Below are 12,170 nucleotides of genomic sequence, written 5' to 3' on the forward strand. Positions count from 1 at the left end.
GGTTCCCCACCTTGGGAGGAAAAACCTGCAGCATGCTTATTGGCTTGGCAGTGCTACGCTGGTTAGCACTACAGATGAAAAGGATTTGGGGGTCATGGTTGATCACAAGATGAACATGAGCCTTCAGTGTGATGCTGCGGCTAGTAAAGCGAGCAAAACGCTGGCTTGCATCCATAGATGCTTCTTGAGCAGATCCTGGGACATTGTTCTCCCGCTGTACTCTGCCTTGGTGAGGCCACAGCTGGAGCACTGGGTCCAGTTTTGGGCTCCAGAATTCAAAAATGATGTGGAGAATCTTGAGAGAGTCCAGAGGAGAGCCACATGCATGATCAGAGGCCAGGAAAACAGACCTTATGATGAGAGGCTGAGAGCTATGGGGCTCTTCAGCCTGGAAAAGCACAGGCTAAGGGGTGATCTGGTGGCCACCTATAAGTTTATCAGGGGTGCTCACCAGGATCTGGGGGAACGTCTGTTCACCAGAGCACACCAGGGGATGACAAGGTCAAATGGTCACAAACTCTTTCAGGACTGTTTCAGGCTGGACATAAGGAAGACTTCTTTACTGTCTGAGCCCCCAAGGTCTGGAACAGCCTGCAGCCGGAGGTGGTTCAAGCACCTACTTTGAACACCTTCAAGAGAAATTTGGATGTGTATCTTGCTGGGATCCTATGATCTCTGCTGACTTCCTGCCCCTGGGGCAGGGGGCTGGACTTGATGATCTGCCGAGGTATCTTCCAGCCCAAATGTCTATGAATCTATGAGACAGGTGCAGGGATTTATGGGAAACTGCACCTCAAGCTGCTGACAAGCAAAATGCACATGTGACTTTGTGTGTGTTAAGATGCGCCCTCACTGGGGCTGGGGCCTCTACACAACATAAGTGTGCCCCAATGAGGTCTCCTCCTCCCCTACAGCATCATCTTGGTCCACCACTTTAAATAACACGTCATAACCAAGTGAGCAGCACAGTAGCACCAGCAGCATTCCAGGCAGCCAAACAGTCATAGTCAATGAGAGCACTCCTTCCACCCCTCTTCCCCCTCCCTCTCATAGTTTCTAGGGTTGGAAGCCACCTGAGTAGATCATCTAGTCTGACCTCCTGCCATGGCAGGAAAGATTACTGGGGTCAAACGACCCCAGCAAGGTGTACATCTAACCTCCTCTTAAAGACCCCCAGGGTAGGAGCCAGCACCACTTCTCTTGGAAGTTGGTTCCAGATCTAGCTGCCCTGACCGTGAAGTAGCGCCTCCTGATATCTAGCCTAAATCTATCCTCTACCAGCTTGTGACTGTTATTGCTGGTCACTCCTGGCAGTGCTCTCCTTACTTTGTTTCCTTGCAGGCAAGCCCAGCTTCAAAACATTTCAAAAACTTTCAAAATATTTTCACTGCCCTCATTTCATTTTGAGGCTGTTTCGAAGCCCTTTGTTTCGATTTCAAAATGAGTCAAGACAGCATCGAAACAAAACAGGTGGTGACCTTTCACACAGCCCTACTTACCATCACTTGTAGCTAAAACTCTTATATAGCCATGTCCAAAGATCATGCTATCATTTTCAGCTGACTAGATTCTAACCATTCCTTGCAGATAGTGATCAGACTTTGGTTATTCACATTTTGGTCACTTCTCAACAGGATTGCAGCAATGCAATATACCTGGCCATAAAGTCCAGCACTTTATACCGCAATGAAGGAGACTGTATGATATAGTGCAATATACCTGGCCATAAAGTCCGTCGCTCGCCAAAAAACTCTAGTAAGTTTGCAACACTGCAACACAGGCACAGCAAACCTATCCCCTGCTTTCTACAACAGCTTCCCATAGATTTGCAAATCAAGGCTTGGTATTGGCTCTTATCTTCAAGGCTTCCCATGGCTTGGACTTAGATATCTAAACCACAGCTAAAAGCTCCAGCTTTTCTGTGTAGAATGCTTTAAAAGCTTTTCTGTGCAGTATACAGAATATTCAAGGATTGGTTTAAAGCATTTCCATGAGCATTCAGGACCATCACAAACTAAAACCCATTTTGTTCCCACTGCACACGTGTGCACACACACGTACACCACCCACAAAATTCTATCACAAGAAACAGTCCACTGCCCGTCCCTTTTTCCCTTGGAGCAAGATTTTTGTTGTTTAGTGATATAATCAGAGATCAGAGTAGTTTTTTTTTGCTTTGGATACAAATGTGCTTGAAGCAAACAGATTTATCAAATAAACAAGCACGTCATATGTATATGCTAGCTAAAAGGAACAAAAGTCATCAGAACCACAACCAAGATGACTTGAGCTAAATTATTTTGCAAATTTTCCTTTCAAATGTTATTGGAGGAGCAGCAATGACAATAAGTGAAAAAGAAGAGCTGAAATCAATTTGACGTTAAGTGATGCTTGTACTGTGACACAAGTGTGTAGTGCTCTATCCAAACTTTAGTTTATTTTCTCCACAGAAAGTTCCTATCAAAATGTGAAGCACAATTGTGTGGATTTCTTAAAAGCAGTTGGTGAACAACATACTACCATTCATTATTGCCTTTCTAAAGTTTGTGTGTGAGAGATTTCTGGGTTCAGAGGGGAGTGAAAATGACAAGAACACCACACAACACCAAAATCTACAATGCATTTTGCAGAATCCAGGAATATTACAAACCCCAATACCCAAGATTCTTGGCATTAATATACACCAAGACTGGGCGGGGGGGAGGGGGAAGGGAAGCTGCAGTTGAGTAAAGTCACAAAATATCTCAGCTCTAACATTTATAGGATTTATGCTTCCCTTCCCAATTTTTTTGTAAGACTGGGGTATCTAAAAGCTAAATCCCATTTAGATAAATTAGATGTTTGACTTGAATTAAATCTCTTACCCTTTATGTGCAGAACCAAAATGGGGTTGGGGTTCTGTATCCTTGCTATTATGAAAATAATCTAGCCAGAGTCCATCAAGGTCACTGGATTTCTGCAACAAGTCCTCAGACATCCTATTTTTGTGGACAAGCTAAAGCCTGTTTTGGAACTTCTACAACAAAGCCACAGCCACTGTAGATTTCACAATAAAGGTGAAGGAGCAGTGACAGTGCCTGGCCCCTTCTCTTCCAGAGAATGTTGAGAATTGGGCAACTTGCAAGTGCTTTATATTTCCAAGTCTTCATAAAAGGAGTTTAGCATTTGACTTGTAGTCCAGTCATTAACAATTAGCTGTGCAAGATAACCAGAAATTCCACTCTTCTTTTTATTTAATTTATTATCCTCTTGGGGATATTCTCTGATATTGCTCCAGCCTGTTTCACTCACTAACAAAGTTTGCAGTTATCAAGATAGTTTTTGACACGTTGTCAACTGGAAATTTGGAAATAGCTCAAGTTCTTTTATGGATTACTGGCAGCACTGGCAACATTAAGGATGCAAATACCAATGACTGTCCACATACCTGTGCTTCCATGCTTCAAAGAAGCATGTTGTAAGTCATCTATGACATCTCATTTGCTGTCAAGTGAAATTTCAGGTCTCCCCATCTATGCTGGTGTCTCCTTCCACAGTCTTAAGTCAAAAAGGTTGGCTGGCATAATTGCATCTATTAGGGCCGTGATGAGAAAAGACAAACACACTCCAATCCACTGCAGCCATGCCAGCAAAAGTCTTCCGCTGAGAAATACAACTCACACCAGCAAAGTTATTTTTCTTCCTAGTACAGTCTGTTTTATTCAGGGAAGTGGTTTAATTAGTAAAGCACTGGAAGAAGGAAGTAAAGCATTGGAACAAGCTACCCAAAGAGGTTGTGGAAACTCTATCCTTACAGGTTTTTAAGACCCGGGTAGACAAAGCCTTGGCTGGAAACCAGTTAGGGCTGGTTCTGCTTTGAGCAGGGGGTTGGATTAGATGATTTCCTGAGGTCTGTTCCAACTGTAATTTTCTGATTTTATGAATTATTTCAGCATAAAACTTATTTTGACACTAGAAGCTGCACTTGGGGACTTTGGTAGTCACAGGGCACATCTACACATGCACTTCAAGGAGCATTAAAGCATCACAAGAAACCTAAGCTAGCTAATGCGCATTAAAATTGACTAATTTGCTTTTTCTTAGTACCTTACAATGGAGGTACTAAATTTAATGTGCATTACTTAAAGCCAAGGCATCCCTGACTATGAGGGGGAACTGGTGTGCCACACAGCAGCTGCCAACAAAGTTGACATCATGAACCATCTTGACCATATTAGCCCCGTTGTTGACCATGAATCTGTGGGTGAGCTTGCCCTGCCCAATGAGCCACCCCGCACCATGCAGTTCATGGCCACCACGATCTCTCTTGCTGTGTGGAACTCATCCATCACCTCCGCTTGAAGGAGAGCCCAACAACACCCTGACTGATTGCACCAGTGCCCTGTGAGGGAGATGATCATGCCCTGTGGAGGCATGATCTCCACCATGGCTGCTCCAGCTGTCCGAGGTGAAGTGTAAAGCTACCTGCGGCCCTGCCTTCTGCAGCTCCGCCCTCAAGTACTCCCTGCATGCCTCATACAGGGAGGGTACCACCATCCTGCTAAAGGTAGTGTGTACGGACCCTTGGTAGGATGGGGCCATGAGTGCCATGAGCCGCCTGAACCCTGGCCACTCAACAAAAGGAGAAGGGCTGGCCATCCAGAGCAAGCATCTCCCCCATGCTCTGGGTGGCCCCGCTCACCCTTGCAACGCACCCCCACCTTTGTCTGTGGCTTTCCCCCACCGCTTCAGGGTGGCCTGCCTCTGCTTTGTGGGGACAGGAGCTTTGGAGAGGGAGGGGGACCTTTTTCTGGGGGCATGCTCCCACCAGTGCCAGGCTGAGGAGGAACAAGGGCAAGGGGGTGCTGCCCCCGGAGATGCAGCAGCATCGCTTTGGTAGTGAAGTATTTCACCCTGTTACCCTCCTGATCTGCCTTTGGCAGTGCTAGCAGATAGCATACCTGGGATCATCTGCCACCACAGAATGATCCCACATGCCACCCCCGCTGCTTCTGGGTTGAGGGTGGGGATCCCACCTTATCCCCCTCCTCGGCAGGCAGAGGTACAACAACAGGGGAAGCTGAGCCACTTTCCCCCACAAACCTCTTCTGAGGTGCCTTCCGGAGAAGGAGACCTGCCTCTAGAGGAACTTTGAGAGGTGTGGAACACAAACTCAGATTCCCCCCATCCCCAGAATTTCCCTGGCTATGGCACTCTGCTCCCCCACTTCCAGATCCAGTTTCTCCTCTGGCACTGGGAGGCTAATGCTGGGAGATGAGATGAAAGTGGGGTGGAAGAGACCATCATGCTGGTGCTGGTGACCATTTCTGATGTTAGTAGAGGTCGTGCAGGGACAGGTACTGCTCCCACCTCCCCGCTCCCAGTGGCAGCAGAAGACTCATCACTGCCAAGAAAGAGAGTGTGTCTGTTTGGGGGAGAGTGGGGGACTTGCAACTCTTCCTCTACCCCCTCTAGCCCCTCCCCCTCCCCTGCCAGAAGACCTGGCACCTGCTTTTCCAGCACGCTTCATAAATGTTTGCTGTGCTGGAAAATGCATGCGTTTAATATACGTGTGTGTTACTTCTCGGCCTCTTGAAGGCTCAGTTCAAGTGTAGTATTGTATGCGTGTGTTTAAGTACAATATATGTGCTTTCTACACAGTGATGGATGACACACTGCCAGGGAAAAACACTGCTTTCTTTTTTTAGCTTAGTCTTTCCTGCAGTACTTTGAAACTCTTGTCAAGCGAAAAGATCACTTTCCTTAAGTCTTCTTAAATTCTGTGGACACAATATCCATTCACCGATGGGGCTGTTGCACTTAGCTGAAAGTGAGCACATCCTCCCTACTCAATAAATACTTCTAAAATGGTAGAAACAGATCAATAATATGGGAGATAAGTAACTTAGAAATAAACCAATGCTTCTGAGTTACACCACCACATGTGGCTAACCTTTCAGGCCCAGAGTACCATAGGAGGAAAAAAAAAAAAAAAAAAAAACACACTTGAAGTTGCATATTCCTGTGTAGACAAGACAAGGTAGTCATACACTTTTATCAAAACATTTTTTACTGTACCTACTTGGATCGAAGATGAGGATTTTTTCCTCCTTTCAACATAGGAAAATAAACCTCCTGGTCTTAAATTCCAGTATGGCCCAGGGACAGGTGGTGGCTGCAGCCTGGGGTGGCTTGTGGAGCAGGGGGAACACAGGGGAGATTGACCAGTGCATGGTTCAGGGGGAGTGCAGGCAGGAGGTGTGTGGCAGGGGAACCACAAGGAAGGCTACACAGCAACAGAGAAGCCACAGCTGCCACCTGCCCCACTGCCACTGCTGGTGTCTGGCTAGGCTTGATCCATGATGCGCTCCGTGGCCCTGGCTAGAGGGCAGGTCCATGGGAGCAACTGGAGTTGGCAGATGGATTGGTGGGGTAAGGAGTTCAGGGGTCTGCTTTCCCTGTCATAGTGTTAGTGGAGGGAGGGGAACTAACTTAAGATGACCCTCCAATAATTAGATTCTATACAAGGAAAATTATGATAAATATAACAACCATGATAAATAAATAATTTTCCATGTATAGAATTTAATTATGTGGTGGAGTATCTTATGTGGTAGAGATCAGATTCCAAGTTGTCTTGGACTTGGGTAAATACAGTAAGTGGCCAAGGTAAACCCTAGGTTCCTCCTATGGTTTATCTGAACCTGACAAAAATACCCATTTTCAACTGTATCAAGTCAAGTCCTCAGAACAGTTACCAAACCCTCAGTTTGATCATTATTCTCATTTACATACCTTGGGATTTTGACTAGCCTTTTTTCATTTTATGTTAACTAGCAATTAACATTACATGATTAAACATTTATAAAATATGGACATTCCCGAATCCTAGATATTTAGCTACACCAGGTGCTTTTACCACATAAAACCTTATTGGTTAAAGCAGCAAATTCCTCCTCACCTCCCATCTGTCACCCTTAATTGGAAAAGCATGGATGCCAGTATATAACACAAATCCAAGATGACTCTGAATTTAAGGTGACCCCCCAATAATTAGATTCTATCCATGGATAGGTTATAAATTTGTTATAATTTTCTACATATACAATCTAATTATTGGATGATTGTATTAAAATGTATGCCCCCCTACCACTGCAGGCAGTGGGGGGTGGCAGGCAGCTTGCTCTCTGTCCCACCCCCACACTGGCCCCCTCCTTGTGCCTCCCACCTACCCCCCATAGCCTTGGGACCCCGCCCTTTCTCCCCCTGCCAATTCCCTGCCCTGTAGCCATGGTTCCCCACCCCACCTTGCCTATTTCCCTCCCCACCTCCAAAGCCTCTTCCCCTGATTCACCCCCTCCCCCCCTGCTTATTCTTGCTTTAGTGAGCCATGAAACTTGAGCTCAGCTTTTCCAGGAATTCATTAGTCAGTAAGTGTCCATTTTTCTGGACACTAAAGTCCATTCCAGTATACTGCACCTACATTGATATGCATCTGTAAACATTGCCAAGATATCCTCTCTCTCTGACTGCCCCTCTTCCCCATCCTGTCTGTTACACTTAGAAAGATGTCTATTACCAAAGTCTCTGGACACCCTTGTGCACATGTTTATCAGTACCCACATGCAGATGTCCTTTACGATCAAGTCATATATTTAATTATATTATGATCACTCATGTTTAATTACCTTCATATATGAAATTAAAGTTCTCAGAGCTTATTCTGGATTTTCTACATATGGATTATAAAAGGAATAAGGGATCAATGTTCAAGAACTCCAATAGTCTTCAGTGCATATTCAAGACCTTCTGTGGGCCTCTATGCCAGGAGTGTCAAACCCATCTGGCCCCAAAGAGCCGAATGAATGGCATATTGCTAGCCCCCTGAGTTGGATTGGGTCTGTGGACTCACTTTCCTTTCCCCTGTATCCACCGCACTTATGCAACCGATTTGGGACAGCACCATACATGGTGCCCATGTGGGGCTGGTCCAGGAACACACAGTGTGTAGAGTGCTCGCTCAGGCTGGTCTGGGACTCTCACCTGTACACAATGAAGCACTGGGGGTTGTATGTTGGGACTTCATGGGTCAAATACAGCCTATGGACCTTATCTTTGACACTCCTTCTCTATGCATTTTTAAAAGTCTCCATGAGATCAGAAATTAATGCAACATTCCTGTGCTCCCCAATACATTTTTTAAGTTACAGCTGCAAACAGAAGTACATTCTAAAACTAAGACAATACTCTTAGTGTGAAGCACATGATGTTTATTTGAAGACTGCTTCATGGAATGTGCAAACTGGCTTGTTTTCATAGAGTTTCAAATACAGAACAGTGCTCCACAGCTAGTGGACATGTTACAAGCAGACACAAAAAACTGTTCTATCACTCCTATTTTGCAGAAGAACAATGAAGGAAGCAAAAAGCACTCAGGAACCTAAATACAATCTGGTGCCAAGGCATCAAAGTAGAGCAGATACGCAATAAAACAGTGCTCTCTCAAGCAGAAGCACTTATACCCCTTAACAACCTCAAAAGCATTTGGCAGAAGGGGAAGGCCCATTGGATCCAAATTATACACTTTATTTCAAATTGGATCCCCAATACTATTTATGCCCTGTTAGGCATATGTGGTACTGTCCTGAACCTATGCCAAGCAGCATGCTGCCTCCTGGGAACAATCCTAAGTGGGCCTATGCCATTGGTTCAACTGCCTGCAACGGCAGTCCAGAGCCTCAGACTATGCAACACTTGCTGCAATGCCTGCTGCTTGAAGCCACATGTACAATGAAAGACCTCACAAAGTACAATAAATGAGCACAAGCATATGCAACAAAATGGTCAAATGTGGTAATACAAGAAGGAAGCACAATCCTAAGGGCAGAGGCTGTATGTATAGGACAAGTGATGAGCCAGTCAAGTTTCAGATGATATTCCCAATTTACCCGATTACTTAGAAGCCTTCTGTTAAAAATTAAATTGAAATGTGCTTTGAAAGTTGCACCAAGTTCCACATTAAGTTGGTAGGAGCATGTGGTGGGGCGGGGCAAATGTTTGCTTGTTTTGCTGCCTAAAAAGCTCCCATTCCAAACCTGGTAGAACAGCATAAAAAGATGACCATTAGGTTTAGAGCTGTAATTGTACAGCCCTACAAAAAGGTGTAGGAGTAGCTAATTGCCACTGAAATCATCCTTCCCTCAAGTACCCCCAAACTCATGATCATCCATGGAAAAACCCCACCCTGTTCACCTGTGAACTCTATACTCCCATTCTTCCTCACCAGCCACATAAGCTCAGGAAAGGGGCTGCTGGAACCCTGTCAAGTAGGAGCAGAGGCAAGCAAGTGCAGTAGGGGCTTTTGGATGCTGAAATCAGGCTATTTTTTCAGGTTTGAATTTGGACATTCTTTTCTTTGTATTGACTGGTTGGTCACACCATTTCCCACCCGCATTATCCTCTCACTCAACTTGCCCCTCCTGATCCCCTTCTCCTACCTAACTTAACCTGTCCCTTCAATATCTTTTTCCCTTCCTTTGTTTCTATTCCTCTGGATATTCCCAATGAACCACACCAAAATCATTTTACTCACTCCCAAAAACTAACCCCCCACCCGCCCAAATACATGCAACTAATGTGACATTTGCAGACCTTTACCCTGTTCCCTCTGCTTGTTTTACAACCCCTTACTCCTATTCTTGTCTATCAGATTCTAGAGCACAAGTTTCCCAGGACAAGGACTGCCTTTTACTCTGGGTATAGCACCTGCTATATGAGGGCCCAGAACTCTACAATGAAAATATTTCTACAAATGACAAACAATGGAGGAACCTATGGGGTTGCAAGGTGCATGATGTTTTCAAAAAGGGCTCAGTACCATGTGTATTACCTGAGAACTGGTGTGATGCATTTGTGAAAGAACCCCAAGAATGTAGGAGTCTAGCAAGCTGAAACATGGGAGTCAGGCACAAGGCTTGACAAGACAAGCTTGCACTGGAACAGCAAAATGTGTTTGGGGTTCAACAGAAGAGTTTAAGGAACCAGAGAGGTGTTAGAGAAAGGAGTATGAGAAGTCCAATACAAATCATTAACTTTTTTGCTAATGATCTAGCAGCTAAAACTACACCGATGAACAGCAAGCAAAGCAACTAAAAATGAACACGCAACACCTCATTTTTAGCTTTATTTTGAAATTCCAAGGGTTTAATCCAAAACCAGTGAAGTCAATAGAATCTTTTCATGGACTTACGTGGATCAGCTCCCAGCTGATCTCAAGTTACTTCACTTCACACCCTGTCAATTACATAAAGTGTATTCCAGTTTCTCATGCTTGATGTATGCCAGAGCCTTACTCTGAAGTGACTATATACTTTGAATATACAGAAATTTTGCCCAACTGTCATCTGGACTTACTTGAATACTGAAGATGCAAAAGAACAGAAACAACACATCATATTTGCTTAACAAGTTGTAGTTAAATAGTTTTAGCATCAAACCAGATCATGTAAATAAAGGTAACTTTTAAGTAGCCTTGCCAGAGAAAAGACATTTTGTCTTCTTTACGAAACAGTTTATTTGAATTTAAACATTCCCTACAGTATTTGCAAACACTGTATTATTATGCTAGAACTGTTTCATCGTCCAAGATGAGAGAAAAATAAAAGGTCATGTAAACCTGAATGAAGAGCTGGATTTTAAAAGATCTCTCAGTTATACTGAGATTCCTTAGTAACATAAAGTATAGATGGTTGTTTTTAAAATACATTCCTAAGCATGAGTCTAAGTAAAGGAAGATTTCACTGGTTTTTGGGTTCTTACCTGGCCTGTTGGTGGCAGCCATAATGAAAACCTGTTGACGATTTTCCAGGCCATCCATCTCTGTTAATAACTGGTTCACCACACGAACACTAGCACCTGCCTTTAAAATAGTAATGCATTCTCAGCTAAATTGAGAAAAAAAATGTCAATCATTCGGGTATGAATTCCACCCCCGCCCCCACAACCCACAGCATTTATTATCCCCCTTGATCACTACTCAAAGATCACCTTCCTCTCTCAGCACCCTGATCAAACTTCATTTTGACCACTGCCATTGGTTTCTTGTTCACTAACCCCAACTCCATGTAGTGGGGCCATATTTATACTGGCACAGCTTTCTTAATAGTCTGTGACAAGTTCAGAGACTCGTATTTCTGGGAAACATTCCAGCTACTTGAACCATTTACAATCCTGTGTTTGGCTTGCCTACTTATTACCTTTTAATTCATAAATAAATTAAAGAAACTCGCCCAAACTTTGAGGACCCTGACCAGTCATTTAAACATTCAAACTGAATAAAATCCCATTCACTGGCCTTATCCACTGAGCAGGAACTTATACTTGTATTTTAACAATCCCAATACAGATACATCCTACAAAGGTAAGCAACTGGATTGTTCTGAACTCCACTGTAAAGGTGTCCACTTATCATAGGCTTTTTAGTTCCAAGATCTGCGTGTCAGAGATTCTGGAGAGCACACATCAGCCTTGTTTAACATTTTAAAGAGTGAAATCCTACTGAAATTTGTGGCTGGAAAGAGTCAGGTTGCCAGCCCATAAAGATGTGCTGTTGGATTAGGCAAATCTTGACAAAGAAATGAGCTGGCAAGAACACAATTACAAATGAGAGACTGCTTGACAGTTTAGCACATGCCTTTGTTGCTTTGTTAAAAGTTATAATTTTATTCTGCAATTAAATATAAATAATTGAACAACCTCTTTAGATTCAACTGCTAATCAGATCAAATAGTGGAGATGTACACGTTACTGTAAAAGTGACTAGATCACACAGAAGATCACATGAATCCCAACTGCACCACAAGGATCATAACTCTGATACGCTGGCAATTCAGTGAAATATTTATAGGACAAGCTGTTTTTATTGTGATACTGAGGTAACAGTGCAGCAGTAAAGTCAGCTTCATCACTACATTAACTCCAGTTTTATGCCTGTGCAACTTAACCAGCATCAGTGACTCTATACCACTGTAAAATTGGAGTAATCAGATGATTAGTCATAGCTTCACTTTTACAATTGGATTACTGGCCCCAAATTCTTGTTCTATGGCAGGGCTATCCAACTTCTGAGCATCCAGGGGCTGCATAGCCCCTGGGTCATATAGCAACGCCCCCCCCCCCTTGCCACTCCTCCA

At 43.9% G+C, this 12,170-nt stretch overlaps 1 protein-coding gene across 4 annotated transcripts in view; it reads right to left on the bottom strand.

Annotated features, from left to right (window-relative positions):
- Positions 1 to 12,170, bottom strand: part of NVL (nuclear VCP-like) — an 82,367-nt gene that overhangs the window by 37,058 nt on the left and 33,139 nt on the right. For all 4 annotated transcript variants that reach the window (XM_019516512.1, XM_019516513.1, XM_019516511.1 and 1 more), the window contains exon 18: positions 10,798 to 10,897. In XM_019516512.1, the coding sequence (XP_019372057.1) occupies positions 10,798 to 10,897 (100 nt within the window). The remainder of the gene's footprint in view (positions 1 to 10,797; positions 10,898 to 12,170) is intronic.

The sequence above is a fragment of the Gavialis gangeticus genome, unplaced genomic scaffold (genome assembly GCF_001723915.1).
Source record: "Gavialis gangeticus isolate Ggan-Ray unplaced genomic scaffold, GavGan_comp1, whole genome shotgun sequence".
In the NCBI taxonomy this organism is placed as follows: domain Eukaryota; kingdom Metazoa; phylum Chordata; order Crocodylia; family Gavialidae; genus Gavialis; species Gavialis gangeticus.